This window comes from Schistocerca serialis, chromosome 9 (assembly GCF_023864345.2).
Source record: "Schistocerca serialis cubense isolate TAMUIC-IGC-003099 chromosome 9, iqSchSeri2.2, whole genome shotgun sequence".
Classification (NCBI taxonomy): domain Eukaryota; kingdom Metazoa; phylum Arthropoda; class Insecta; order Orthoptera; family Acrididae; genus Schistocerca; species Schistocerca serialis.
The window spans coordinates 244,990,502-245,005,978 of record NC_064646.1 but is presented as its reverse complement, the minus strand read 5'-3'; the positions used below and the strand labels follow the sequence as shown (position 1 = coordinate 245,005,978).

The following is a 15,477-nucleotide window of genomic DNA, read 5'->3' as shown; positions in this document are numbered from 1 at the left end:
TTTCTACATTGTTTAATAAAGTATTTGGCGGTCATCTTACATTTGCAGATGAAGCTTTGTCCATTGAGATCATGTGCAAATTTATTTTGAAGAATTTGTAAGGGTTAGGCTGGGCAAGTATTACTGGCATTCGAACGGGCTCAAGATTTACTGATACACCAAAGCGCTTGACACAGTATTGATGATGCTTTACTGATACACCAAAGCGCTCGATATAATATCGATGATGCTTGAACAATCACATGACTTTTGACTTGTGCAGGGGATGCATCAGAAAATTTGAACTAGCTGCTATAATATTCTATGAACTAGCCACTATAATATACAGTCTATTGCTCTGCTTAAAATTTGACAGTTTTGTAAAACACAGGAAGAAATAGAACCAAATTCTATCATCTTACACACTCCTGTTGTATATGTATAGGTTTGTAACAAAAGTTCTCATACATGTATAGATACTATGTTCAAATATTAATGCAGCTATTTAAATAAAAGTAGCATTCAAAAGCGGAAATGATGTTCTTCAAAAAATGTTACTTGCTTCTAAACCCAGATCAGTATTTTATTTGATTATGAGGCACTAATAATTTACTAAGTGGTGCAAATGAAAAATTTGGTCACTATACATATATTAGAATATCGTTTTACATTACTGGCTTTTAATCACATTTAGAACAGGTGGGTGACACTTAGATGAAACAAAGAGAAAAATTAATCGGGATTGAAATCTCCACAAATGAAATCAATCGTATTACATTGACTAATTGTCACAAGAATAAATTACAGTGGCAAGACCTGTCATGGAGATAGTACCAATAGACATCACTAGATTGTGGGATGAGCAAAGGTTCTGGAATTGGACTGAACTGTTGTTGCAATCTTTTATTTATGTATTAGTTGCTGTTGATACATATGACGTGCACCCTAGAAGATAATGCCGTCTGTGTTTCACAGTTGCTCCAGCACAGCCCTACCGAAGGGTTGGAGGGGAACATTGGTACCAGCTTGGCTGGAATAGTGAGTAGGCAGCAAATTACACCATGTTGACAAACATGGGAATCTGTACTGTGAACTTTGGCTACTTAGGAACACCTACCATGTTTAAACTGCTGTTTGCCTGAGTCTGTTTGAAGTTGGAATTGAATTGACTTCAAAATTGGACTCAACAATAGTACACATTTCTGCAGGAGACAGTAAACGTCTAGGGAGTGGTGTACTTAAGTCTTTCGTGCTGCAGTGTTATTGTCGCTCACTGTGGCATATGACAGGAAAGAAAGAGTGTGTGTCAGCTGCTGGTTCTATGCAGTGGCAGACAGACAATATGTTTGGAAGCAAGAGACATGGTAACATTCTCACATAAGTATTTAGATAAAAACAGCTGCGTTCTCAGGTCCCATGGTAACAACCACCTCAGAAATCACAGTATATTCAGAAGAAACAGTCAAATATTTGTGAGAATGAAGATATAAATTTCACAGTTGTGCCATTAGGATGGTGGCGGTGGTGATAAAAAATAGTAATACCATAGGTGAGAGGGTTAGCAAGCAAAAAATGTAGAAAAGAAAAGGCAGCAAATTAACATAAACAATTTCCTTTCATTTATTCTGTTTCTCCTTGTATTCTCAAAATGTAGAATATAAGTATAATAAATGGAAAAGATTGAGACAAAGTATAATGTTAGCTTTTTACGCAGATACTTGACAGTAAAAGAGTTTGTAATTTTGATGAGTCAGAATAAGTTTTTAAAAAATTCACCTGAAGCCTCTTCAAAAAAGAGAGTCATCTTATAATCAGAGTCATCTTATACTTGGTAAATATGGCCTTTTACTTGGCAGTGATACATAATGCGAAAATTACTTTTATCTTTATGTTTTGCACACTTGTACTTGAGAAGAAGTACATTGTTCCACATTGAGTGTCTCTTAAAATGAATGCAGTTAACTCTTTCGAGCCATCTGGGTTGAGATGTGAAAAGACTGTACCTGTTCTGTGTTAGGATTTATCATTTGCCTTAGATTATGTTGCTGTGGAACTTACTTGCGAATGTAGGAAATGCCCACTCGTATGCTGCAGAGCATTTGAACTTGGTGGCACTACAGCATACATATTTATTGGATATAAAAAGTCAGAAGTGTGGCAGGATAAATTGTCCATAGCAATTATTTTTTTCCTAAAAGTATTTCAAAGGACATCGGTCATTGCAGATGGTATCCTATACGTGAAATGTTGATCATGCTACGGAATACCCCAAATGTATGGCTTACTTTTGTGACGCTTTTATCGTACACGTACATAATTGCCATTTTGGTCGATGCATTTTTGTAAACACTGTGACAGTATATAGTGCCCACGTCACACCAGCTTGCTAGAGTGTCCTTCAGTAAGTGTTGAACCTCATCTTTTGCCTTGTCGTTGGAGTGGAATGCCATCCAGGCAAACGTTTCTTCAAATTAGGGAACAGTTTGTAATCAGTATCCGAACTGTTTGGTGGGCGGGTGATGACTAGAGACCAGATTATATGCATTTGCATATTTGGCTACTTTTCACCAGTTATTGCATATTTTAACTAAAAACTAGTGATAATGCATATTTTCACTCTATGTTTACAATATTTTAAAAATTTAGATGGGCAGTCTCTAGATCAATCTAGTTTTGATGTCACACAGATTGACCGTGATCTAGAACTGCGCGCAATCGCTAACTAAGAGGCCACTGCCTAGTGAAATCACTACAGAATAGGTACAGGAACAGGCAGGCAGACAGACAGACAGACAGACAGACAGAGTTAATGCTCCTGCTCCTGCGCCTGTGTGTGTAGTATGTAATGTGTTGTGTGCCATGCCGCCTGGAAAAAGAAATGTTGTTTTGTCGATAGCTGACCATCCTGGAACATTTAAATATGACGGAATTGTTTTATATTCTTGAGTTTGCGAGAAAAATGTTTCATGCAAAAAGAATTTCAAATAGACGAGCATGTGAAGACAAGTCTTCATATCATTGGAACGCAGAAGAAAGGACCATGACAACAACTTCTGACAACAGCAAGTTGCAGTAGCAGGGATTTGTCCAAAGGTAAACAAAAGGGTTGGTTTAACAAGGATCTATGTGAAGCATTCATTGCAAGCAATATTCCTCTTCACAAACTTACAAACCCTATCCTCAAAGGCTTCCTGCACAAATATTGCTTATATCAAAATATACCAGATGAATCAACATAATTTAAAAATTACCTACCGACAATTTACATAAATGTTCTGGAAGAAATACGCAATGAACTCAAGGACATCATTATCTGGGTTTCAGTTGATGAAACTACAGACGCATGTGGCCCTTACATTGCAGATTTAATTGTTGGCACTTTAAAAGAACTTGAAAATGTAAATCATTGTACAATCACCAGATTTGTGAATGAGGGTACCAGAAAAATATTCCCAGAATCTTCTGCTGATTAAAGGGTGTTTGTGTTTATTTCAGATGCTGCTCCCTGTATGATCAAAGCAGGAAAAGCCCTCTGAGTATTTTATCCCAATTTGATTCTTGTGACGTGCTTTGCTCATGGAGTACATAGCCTTGCTCAGGAAGTACGTTCCATGTTTGTGAATGTAAATAAAGTGATTTCATCCACAAGGAGAGTGTTTCTAAAGGCCCCTGCTCGCATCAAGACCTACAAAGAAAAACTACCAAATGTGCCTTTACCTCCCGAACCAGTGGTAACGCATTGGGGTACTTCGGTCGAAGCTGTGTTGTTTTACAGTGAACATTTTGAGGCCATTAGGGAGGTAGCAAACCGCTTCGATAGCGCAGAGACTTTGGCAGTTTGTCAGTGCAAGGAAACTTTCAATGATTCTGGTAGTAAAAAAAGACATTGCTGTGATTAACACTCATTTTTCCCATATATCTGCAAGTATTAAAGAGCTTGAAACTCAAGGTTTAGCATTGAATAAATCTATTCAGTCAATGAATAAAGTACTTCTAGTGAAGTCCTCATTGCCATAGGTATTCCCAAGAAAACTTAAAGAAAAGTTGGAAAACAGTTTAAACAAAAACCCAGGCTTTGAACCCTTGCAGCAAATTGATATTTTTATTAATGGGCTGGGCGAACTTTGACCAGAAACAATAAGTGCCAATGTAACACCCAAATTCAAATAATGCCCAGTTATCTCAGTTGATTTAGAATGGTCCTTTTCTGCTTATAAAAATGTTTTAAGTGATCGAAGACACAACCTTACTACTGAACATTTGGAGCAGTAATTGGTCGTTTTTGTTTACAATAGTAGAAAAATGTAAAATAAATTGTAAATGATGCTTTGGTCCAATAGTATTAATTGAAGGTTAATGTTGTTCAAAAAATATTCATGATTGTATGTCGTTTTGTAAATAAAATATTATGGAGTCTTTGAGCGTGTGATATCTCAAAGTTGGTCCCGTACATATCAATCATTTTGCTGTGACGCACTCCCATCGCATCTGCTTGTTATGACAACAATAGCAAAGAAGGAACAATTCTTGAAACATGGTATGCATCTCCACTTTCCAAACATTTGGAAAATAATCCTGGAAAGGCCCCCTTCCTAACCTCTACCAGAAAGTAAATGTACCGATTTTTTGCTTGGCTGGAGCTGCTATTCCTTGTAATTGATACATACAGGTTCGAATTTGAGGTATAATGGACGCAGTAAGTACCATGTTTTTTTTTTGTTATTTGATCTTGCATATTTTGACACTTTTCATGCATAGTTTAAGGGGGGATGTAATGGATTTTGGTCCAAAAAATCGATTTTTCAAGAATATTATCTTCTTGATCTACACAGTTAAATCTATGTTGTGTGTTAATTTTATCGTGATAGCACCTTTAAATTGTTAAACTGATTAACTCTGCACTGGCACCACTCCCACCTTTTCCGACATGTAGGAAGCTGCTTGCTTCAGCAGAATTTTTGTCAGTGTGAAGGCTATTTTCTTTCGATACCTTTGGCTGACATCTATATCTTTGCCCAAAAATTTTCTTGCATGATGTTTATTTACATTCTGACAAAGCTAACACATATTGGTAATGGAAGGTTGAATTTGCAAACCTTTATGTGGAAGTCAAGATTTATGCATAATGGGTGTAAATACTGCCAGCACTGTGCAACAATGAAAATATCTAACAATGAAGACAGTGAAAAACTGTGGCAAGAAAAGCATGCAGTAGCATTCTCTAAAAATAATAGTGGCTCAAGTGGGGGCATGGAGGCTGCTGCAGTTGTGAAGATGTTCTCCAGATCTGAGGACCAGTATGGTGTTGTTACATATACTAAATACCTTGGTGACGGGGATCCCTCTTCATTCAAAGCTGTAACAGATAAAAGTCCGTACAGTTAAACAATAGAAAAGTTGGAATGCGTTGGCCACATCCAAAAGAGGCTTGGTGGTAGGCTTCGCTGCTTGATGAAAGAGAAGAAAGGTGAAGTACTTGAGGATGGAAAACCTACTTGAGGATGGAAAACCACTAGGAGCAAAAGGCAGGCTTACTCTGAAAGAAATAGATTCTCTTCAGTTATCTTATAGGAGAGCTATCAGAAAATTCAGAGGCAAAGAGGCGTGCTGTCTGGGCAATTCTTTTCCACAAACTATCCACTGACCAAACAGCAGTGCACAATCTGTGTCCAAAAGACGATTGGTGTAAGTTCAGCTACAGAAATGAGACGTATTCACATGAACACTCATTACCAGAACCTGTTAATGAGTGCAGTAATGCCCACATTCAGGTTTCTGCAAACCCTGATTTAATGAGGAATTGTCTTCATGGAAACAAACAAAGTGCAAATGAAAGCCTCAATAATTTAATTTGGATTAGATGCTCAAAAAAGACATTCTGTGGACTTGAAGTACTCAAAATAGGAGTCTATGATGTAGTTTTATGTTATGATAACGGAAATAATGGCAGAATTGAAGTGCTGAAGAGAGTTGGTATAGATCCTGGTGTGTTTACAACAAAAGCATTTTACACCACCGACGAGAGCAGGGTCAAGAAAACTTGCAGATCAGTGTCTTACCTGCAAATACAAGCCAGACAGATCCAAAGAGGAGAGAAGAGAAGCCTGAAGTATGAGCAGTATCAGTATGGAGGATTTTAAAATTGAGGTATGCTTATTACACGTAGAAGTATGAGAAGAAAATCTTTGAACCTCATTTTTTCTGTTTTACATTTTTTTTTTTTTTTTTTTTTTTTTTTTTTTTTTTTTTTTTTTTTTTTTTTTTTTCATTTACGTTATTAGAAGCCTTGTCTCAAAGGGTATTTATGCGCTAATGTTATGAAATTTTCAGGAACTGTTCGCAACATGTTGCTGTCTCCCTGGAACTAAAAAATATGAGATCTTGCAATTATGTTCTGATTTTAGATGATTGTATGTAGAAAAACAAGTTAATTTTGGATGTGCACAATTGAAAACTCTGTTCATGATACAATTTGTACCATAAATTTACAACTGTAGTTCACTGGTCTTATAACCTTCTCAGGGCACTACAATAAAATTTTCAGATTAATTGCGTGATTAGAATTTGAGTTATAGCTTTTTATAAAAAAAGGCAATAAAAAAATTCAAATTTCTGGCAAAATATTAATCCTGCATATTTTATTACATTTTTCCATTAAAACACAGCTCTTTTGCTTTACACATGCAAAATTTTATATTTGTACATTGATAAGTGCAGCTGTAATTACTTTTTTAAGTAAATATTTACATGTTCCATTACATCCCCCCTTAAGGTTTTTATGATGAATATAACCTGGTCTTTAGTGATAACTTTCCAAACAAAGTTTTGTAAGAGATTGACAAATGGTGAATGATATGTGGGGGTATCAACATGGAGAATTCTTTATGCCCTTGCTTAGCATTATTTTTCTCCAGTACTGAATTGCCCTTCTCAGTTTTTTAATGTCTCACAGTACCTGTCAGCCTTTATTGCTATCCCAGCATGCAGAAAACAACCAACAGTAACCCCTTCCAGTCACAGAACACAGTTGCCATGACTTTACCAGCAGATCTCTTTTGACGAAAAGGGATGTCACTTTTTCCATGACTGTTGTTTTTCCTCAGGTGACTGAATGTAGAAGACAAATGGCAGATTATACATTATGGGCCAATTTGTATCTTTGGCTTTGTTTAATTACTTTGGAAACACTTATAAAGCTTACATACAGAACTACAATAAAAAACAAAAGATGTGACTGTGTAATTATTGGTGGCTGTTTGCTTACCCACATAGGTTGAATCATAAACACATCTTCTTCAGAACAAGGGATTTCTAAGCAACTGTAGCTGCATGTCTGGTTTTATTGTTGTTATAGATGCATCAGAATCTTGAGAAAACTTAGTCCAATTTGGTGTCTTAATTTTTTTTCACATTTTTTGCAGTGCAAATTTGAGCTGGTATGACAACTTTTGGTGACAGAAAATCCCTTGATTACTGTCACAGTTACTCTTTAGAAAGAAATCATTTTGACGCTATATTGCCCAGTGCTTCTGTGATGGAGAAGTTGACTAGTGAGGCACTCGGTGACACATAGATGATACTTCCGGAAGGAAGACATAGATGATACTTCCAGAAGGAAGACTAACATTTGTCCACATGATAAAGCAGACACGTCTGACAGCTTTTATGCTTTACAGTTTATATTTTTGCTCCTTGTTCGCTTAATGCTGAATAGTTGGTCATCACACTGATGTATGAAACAGAGCAACAGATACAGATTAGCAGACATATGAGTCATCTCTCTATAAGTTCTGTGTGATGAAACAAGCACTGACTGCATAGTATCTGTATTGGATTGTTCAAGACAGATTATCAACAAAGAAAGGTTTTTTAACATCAACTGCTGTACTACAATGCTATGTCCTTTTTGGTCTGAAGTAATTGGGTGACTAACCTAGTTAATCTCTGTGTGGCAGGTTTCTTCCATCATTTATCCGTCTTGACAGGTGGGGAAAAAGCCTTAAGTCCAAAGCTAGCATATTCACTGCCTTATTTTGTCTATTGACATTTGGTAGTATACTTTTCTATTTTGTATTCTATTCCAGGTCCAATACTTTTGGAATGTGTGACACATCATCAATTGAAAACAGTATTGAAAGCTGTACCTGAAGATATACGCATCATTCTACAGGATCCTTGGAAGTTCTATGGCCATGTGGTACCTCCTATGTGTAGACCACTATCTCCTGAACTGTGGTAAGAAATCTTAATAATTAATGGTAGTGTAAATTGGGACTAATGTGCCAAAGTACCTGTTTGGACATTTAAAAAGTTTGTTTGAATGAGCTTTAACATCAGACTTTTGAGGAAGAGTAGGAGAAGTGAGTAAAGAGGTGAGAGAAACCAACCACCTGCAATAGCAGAAGTGACAAGCATCCTCCTACTAGGTAAACTGAATGGGGACATCTCACTGTCTGTGAGACTTGTATTGTTTTTGTGGCAGCAATGAAAGCCACTAGGCTGATCAGTCTGATGTTGTTCCTAGCTAGGGACATGTGGCAAAGGCTGTAATGTTTTATTTCACTTTTGACTTGAGCATAGCTGCTCTAAATTCTGTAAATTCTGACCATTTCTTTTTAGCAATATTTCCAACCGGTTGGCTGTATAATCCTATGTTGAAACTAGTATACGGTTGCTGAGAAGCAGCCATGTTTAAAACTGTAAACTGAAAGAGTTGCCAATGATTTTACAAACAGGTACTACTCTTCACAGTTTCAATACCAATGTCCTACCACACTTCCACAACTTCAGGATTGCTTACACACTTGTTAATCACAGATCAGCTCACCACTCCCCACCTTTCTGGAAATAATCAGTGAAAGGAAGAAAGGAAAGTAGGTAAAGGTTTAATGCTCCTTTGATGACTGGGTTAACAAAGACTTGAGCACAAGCTCAGATTGGGAAAGAAAGTAGGCTATTTGTCTTTCAAAGATTAAGTGATTTTGTGGGACAGCAGGAAACCTTAATCTTGGTGACTATGCAAAGATTTAAACAGCCTTCCACTCAGATGACGATGGGTTGGATTGTTTTCTGATCATTCCTGAAGTGAGAAACATTCTCCCCAAACTTTTCCTACTCCTCATAAGTAGCACTCCACCAGAAAACCAACCTATCAGATATCATTGTCCATTCTTAGGCCACTCCAGAAGCTAACATCCTACCCAGTGATAATCCTTATTCAGTTAGCTCACCTACTGCCATTTATCCTAATCTGGTCAGTTCAGCATATGCTGTTATAAGTGGAGCCAGGTGTGAAAGTAGCCTTGTGATATGGCATCTTTACTGCAATGGTGACTTGACACTGTCTTTGTGAGCTGGGGCGCTTCCTTGGGGAAGGGGGTTCTGTTTGTGAACAACCTCACTGGCTGCTTTACAACACAAGGAATGAGAGAGCGCACTCTTGACCTCTCCTTTTATACTTTTCATTGACTTGTTGGTGATGGTTTTGCCTAGTTGCTGTCATGCTACACTCGCACTTTGGAAAGGAAAGGTGCCCAATGGACATGAATAAACAATGCTTTTCCAATTTAGGCAGTTATGCCTGTAGGTTGAATCCCAGACAAACGGCCAAATGTTACTTACATATATTTTTTACTTCGTTGCTGGGGTCTCTCTTCTTCAGCCCTGCTCTATCTTATTTGATTCGCTTTTCTGAATTGCTTGCGTGAATAATTTCTGCTGTGGCAAATTTTTCTCCAACTCCTTTCTCTCCATTGACAGATCAAGAAACCTGTTGTGCTAAGAGATAGAACCTTTTGTTCTTATTTTTTGACTATATCTACATCTGTTGTGCTGTGTAGATTCTATTATTTTGATTTCTTTGTGTGTAAAAATTCAGTTTCACTCTGCACTAGACCTGTTTATATTCTGGCTGTAGAATACAGGCCATTTTAGCAACGTTCTTATACGTTGCATTGTATGATTAGTTACCAGAGTTGGCCATATAAACTATTTTAACATAGCATTTAGACTCTGTTTTAAGAATTAAATTTCAGTGAACAAGTTTTGTAGAACGGAAGTCATGACACTTAAGAATACACCCCACTCTCTTTGACAAGGAGTGTTTACTTGAGAAAACTATAATATTTTCAGAATTGCTGGTTAGTTCTCACCTTCAGAAGGTGAAATATTTTGTATTGCCAATCAGACAGGTATAAAAGACAATGCAGTATCCTAGCTTTCAGAATTGTTAGTTCCTTCCTCTTGAAAGAAAGAGGAATAGGTTGAAGAAGCTTAGAAATTTAAGGGCATGTCACTCAGGTCCCAGGATGAAAAGGACCAGCTTATTGCAAGTTTGAGAACAAAATAAAAGATAAAAGGGCAGGCATGAAAGAAGAGGGGGCGATCAAACTAATCTCTTTGACACCATCCCTTTGTCTTTGTCTCCCCTCATCCTCACAAGAACTGGGTTGCCCTCATCTTGTGGTGTGAGTGACCTGCAATTTAGCAATCTTCCTATCGTCGTGTGCACTTAAACAGTCTTGATATTTGTCATTTTGTAGACATAGTATGATTTTCTTTAACCTTCTGCAATCTTCTCCTCTCTGGTGCCTGAGGAAGGAACTAATAGTTCCAAAAGCTGGGATAGTGTCATGTGCCTTATGTATGCATTGGCAGTACTAAATATTTCACCACCTGAAGATCAGTACTGATTTGCAATTCTGTCTCTTAATTCCTCGCCACCAGAATAAAATTCAGCCATCAGTTGCGAATATATTTTTAATACATTTCACCAGTTTCGAAAAACAAATTTATCATCTTCACAAGTGTAGTACTGGTTCAGCAGATATCATTACTAGTTCATAGAAACATTATATGCCATATTTAAGATGAAACTGAAGGTAGGCATAATTGGTACTTTCTATTGTGACTAAAACAAGATTTCAGTTTGCAGAATTGGTAGCAACTTTTGATTAATTTGCATTCAAATATTCTTTGTGCTTATTCTTTTTCAAATTACCTTATGGCCAATAGCCTAAGAATTAAGTTTCTGTTCATTTATCATCAATGATAAATTGGAAGCACAGGTCATTGTTGTGGACTGATGACCAAGCAGTTTTATCCCTCCCTCCCCCCCCCCCCTTTTAAACCAACCAACCAATCATTGTTGTGAGAAATGTGAAATTGTAGTGAGCCTGTTGATTTATTGTTTATTATAAGGAGATTATCTTGCACTTAGTTGCATTGATAGTATAATGGAGAACTTAAATTATTTGCCATATTCACTGGGCTATAAGACTATTCTCCCTCTCACCCCCTCCCCCAACACACAAAAAAAAAAAAAAAAAAAAAGAGAGAAAATCCATCATTCTAAAAATGCAGGGTCATCTTGCATTCACAGATGAAGCTTTGCTAGTTGAGGTCACATGTAGATTTAATTTGATTATTTCACAAGTCTGCATTGGGATGCAGTGACACCAGCATGGCTGAATGTGGGAGGGTAGTGGTGAACAGCAGGAAATTTTGTTATGCTTCCAACCGTGGGAATGCATTTTGTGTACCTTGCTTTTTATGAACATCTGACATGTTAAACCTGTAATTTACCTGACTCTAAATGCAATTAGAACTGAACAGATTTAAATTTCTACAAGAGAAAAATTAATGCTAAAATGTGTGTTCACACAGAATACCCAGAATGTGCCATAACTGAAATAATAATTTAAATGGTGGCATGACAGCATTGTTAATTTTCAAGATTGGCAGCAGTCGATGAAGTACACCGTTAGCACAAAATGGTCAGATTTCTGCCAGTTCAGCACTAAGGAGCTGAGATGATAACATGTTACTGTGATTGTTTGCTTAACACTGTAAGACAGTAAATTGTAGCAGATGATGGTAGATGCAAACTACAGCCGTCACTCTGTTGAGAAATGTGGACCTAAGAGTTTGCAGTTTGCAATTGATTCACTCAGACAATGTGAAACTAATGTTTAGTTAGTAGCTATTAATGATGCAGAGGCTACAAACATTTCCACAGCAAGAGGAAAATTTGGTATCACAGTTTTAAACAATTGTAAGTGATGTCGGATAAGGAATCAGTTACAGATCATCAATTCTACACATCAGTTTTTTTAGGGGACCAAATCAGCAAGATTTCCTGAATTGGAGCAGCAGGCTGTTCAGCATGTGCGAGATAAATTCAATTAAGGCTTCCATATTACTTGACAAATTTTCCGAATGAAGCTTCTGGAGTTACAGAAATTTTCCAACTGTCTGCATCGTGAAATCCAAAGCAAGTACAAGCTGGTGTGAGACGATGATGAAGAGGGTGGGACTTCCGTTAAAACACAGGACAACTCTAGCTCACTGACTTCCTGCAGCATTGGCAAAAGCATTTGCGTGTATAAGAGTCACACAATCTATCCAATAAAACACAATGACTGTTTACAATAGACAGTGTTATCTTAAGACTTGCCTAAAAAGTTAGTTTAAGTCAATGAAACTGTTTATAAATGTGATTAGTAAGGATACACTCAAAATAAAATTTCTCAAAGACCCTCTTAAAAAAACTGGAGAGGGGGGTGGGAGGGGGGGGGGGGAGTGTCTTATCAGAGTCTTCTTGTTGCTTGGTAAAAATGGCATGTTCAGTGAATAAGTAGCTAATAATGGTAGGGTAGCTAACAGAAGCTGGTGGCAAACTGTTCTGATATACTGACAATATTAATGCAGTTGTGTTACATCGATTTGAAAAAATTTGTCAGGACAATGGTTAAATAAATAAGTGACTTTTGTACATATCTAATCATATATGAACCTCCAACCCCTTCTATCTCATGCTGCTCACCCCTTCCCCATGTGCGTGCGTGTGTGTGTGTGTGTGTGTGTGTGTGTGTGTGTGTAAAATTGATTGAGTAGAATAACTATTTAAAAATTTTTTTTTTCCAGGTCTGTTCTGTCACCTATTCTGCCAGTTGTAACTAAAAGCTATCTTCACGCATACAACTTCATAGCAATTTTTTGTGATCATAATGTGCAGAGAAAAGTGCGGAGAAACAGTGGTACGCCAACTCCAAGAACTATAGGGCAAAATGTCGCACATGGCTATCGCGTGATGAGTTACCAGTTCAATAGTCTGTTAAGGATCCTGAAGAGGATAGAGAAGTGTAAAGATGTTAATTTTAATGTGGATGCATATGAAAGTATTACTATTAAGAAGGGGTGAAGATGTAATGTGACAGTTGTCTGTCTATGATAGAGGCTGAAAGCTGACATACTCCTCTCAGCATTTTAATTGTAAATATATTTTAAATGTGATGATTATGATGTATACTCAACATAAATTTCAGACAGATGTGAATTTCTGTTATGCGTGATTCTCTTTCTGTATTTGTTACACCTGCATGTCTCAACTTAATATCAATTTATAGATGTTAAAACCAGGGAAATGATGAGGTATATTTTATTTCACTGTTAAATTTTTGAGTCACAAAAGACAGGATATTTCACATCTGCTTAATTGTACCTTTTGCAAGAGTGTTTTGGTAAACAGTAAATAGCTGACCTCCAATTCATGGTCTGAAAATCACTGTGGAGAAGTCAGTGGAAACAAATATGGCTTGAGATATAGAGGTAATATATTTGTGGAATGATATACTATCTTTCATTTGAACATCTGGAAATGTTGTTCACAGTTTCCACAAAGGGATAAGTAATTTATTATCCAGACCACTTTCAGAAGATACCAATTTCCTTAGAAAATGTCACTCTTCAAATGTTTCTCAACTGACTTCATACAGTTTTGTCTTAGTGATATGTGACTGTTTAAACAGCAGCTTTTCTAAATGTGTAGTACTGAATTTAAATTGTGACAACTGATAATGGATTCTTAGAATTAAGAGACAGCACTGAATTTGAAGCTGATACAACAGTCCTCCTAAACTGAGAAGTCTTGTCTGTACAGGATTTGAAGTGTTTTAAACATTTTATATGTGTGTAATATGTGAAGAAGGATAATTACAGACATTTTAGAAAAGAAAAGTGCCATAGCTAACAGTATTAAAATAAAAGTACAAATTATTTTATAATACTTTAAGAGATATTTTACTGCATTTTCTGGTATACGATCTTTTTGTTTGTGCTCTCCAACAAATTCTCACTCACAGAACCACAACTTCTTCAAAAAAAAAATTTTATAAACTTTTTCTTCTTTGTAAAAGATGAAACAGATAGAACTTGTAACCATGTGGTGTCAATATGCTACAACAGTGTTAGCATTTTTCCTGTATTGTCATGCTGCAGTGTAGCGTACATTATCAGTTATGTCATGAAAGCACCAACACCACTGAGTGATGGATGTTTTGATTTACAACAGATGATCATTTGTCTTCAAAAGAAAACAATATGTAGACTTAGGAATGAAATTCATGTGTATCACAAACTAGGTCTTACATTAATTAAATGGCATTTATCATTTTTACTGCATGTTGTCCAACACGGTATCCTAACCACCACATTAAACAGCATAGGGCTCAGCTAATGATATAGGTAGGTAGGTGTTATTACCTAATCTATAATAAAATGAATATTCCAAGTTGATTTACCGAGACAATGCTCTTCTCTCCCTCTCTCTATCTATTTATCTATCTATCTATCTATGAACAATGGTGCTGGTTATGTTTTGGACCCAACTATGTTTTAAATTGAATATTATTATTCTGTCAGGTGTAAAAATTTTTTTTTTTTTTTTTTTTTTTTTTTTTTTTTTTTTTTTTTTTTTTTTTTGGCAACATTTCGAAGACTGACTCAATTGGCTTCCTCAGGAGCTGTGAACTGTTTTCTCCGTGCTTCAGTCAGATTGTGAAATATTAATGGTGCCTCACTGCTATTTATAATAGAGTTCTGTACTTGTTATGCTCATTTGTTTTTCAGAGGCTACACTTTTCTTTCATGAAATGCAGTCTCAGCGTTTCCAGCTTGAGTGTATGAGATTGCAAGTTAGTAAACTAAGTGCTGGAACCCAGACCTTGTTTAAACTGAAACATTTGTCACAGTTTATTAGATATTTTCTGACACCTTTATTTCGATAGTTTCCTCAAGTATGTTGTTGTTGTTGTTGTTGTTGTTGTGGTCTTCAGTCCTGAGACTGGTTTGATGCAGCTCTCCATGCTACTCTATCCTGTGCAAGCTTTTTCATCTCCCAGTACCTACTGCAACCTACATCCTTCTGAATCTGCTTAGTGTATTCATCTCTTGGTCTCCCTCTACGATTTTTACCCTCCACACTCCCCTCCAATACTAAATTGGTGATCCCTTGGTGCCTCAGAACACGTCCTACCAACCAATCCCTTCTTCTGGTCAAGTTGTGCCACAAACTTCTCTTCTCCCCAATCCTATTCAATACCTCCTCATTAGTTATGTGATCTACCCATCTAATCTTCAGCATTCTTCTGTAGCACCACATTTCGAAAGCTTCTATTCTCTTCTTGTCCAAACTATTTATCGTCCATGTTTCACTTCCAT

General features: G+C 36.7%; 1 protein-coding gene across 3 annotated transcripts in view; it reads left to right on the top strand.

Annotated features, from left to right (window-relative positions):
• The window catches only part of LOC126419014 (uncharacterized), a 474,218-nt gene extending 460,151 nt beyond the window's left edge, over positions 1-14,067 (top strand). For all 3 annotated transcript variants that reach the window (XM_050086069.1, XM_050086068.1, XM_050086070.1), the window contains 2 exons: positions 8,064-8,214; positions 12,904-14,067. In XM_050086069.1, the coding sequence (XP_049942026.1) occupies positions 8,064-8,214; positions 12,904-13,180 (428 nt within the window). In that variant the 3' untranslated portion in view covers positions 13,181-14,067. The remainder of the gene's footprint in view (positions 1-8,063; positions 8,215-12,903) is intronic.
• The last annotated feature ends 1,410 nt before the right edge of the window (positions 14,068-15,477 follow it).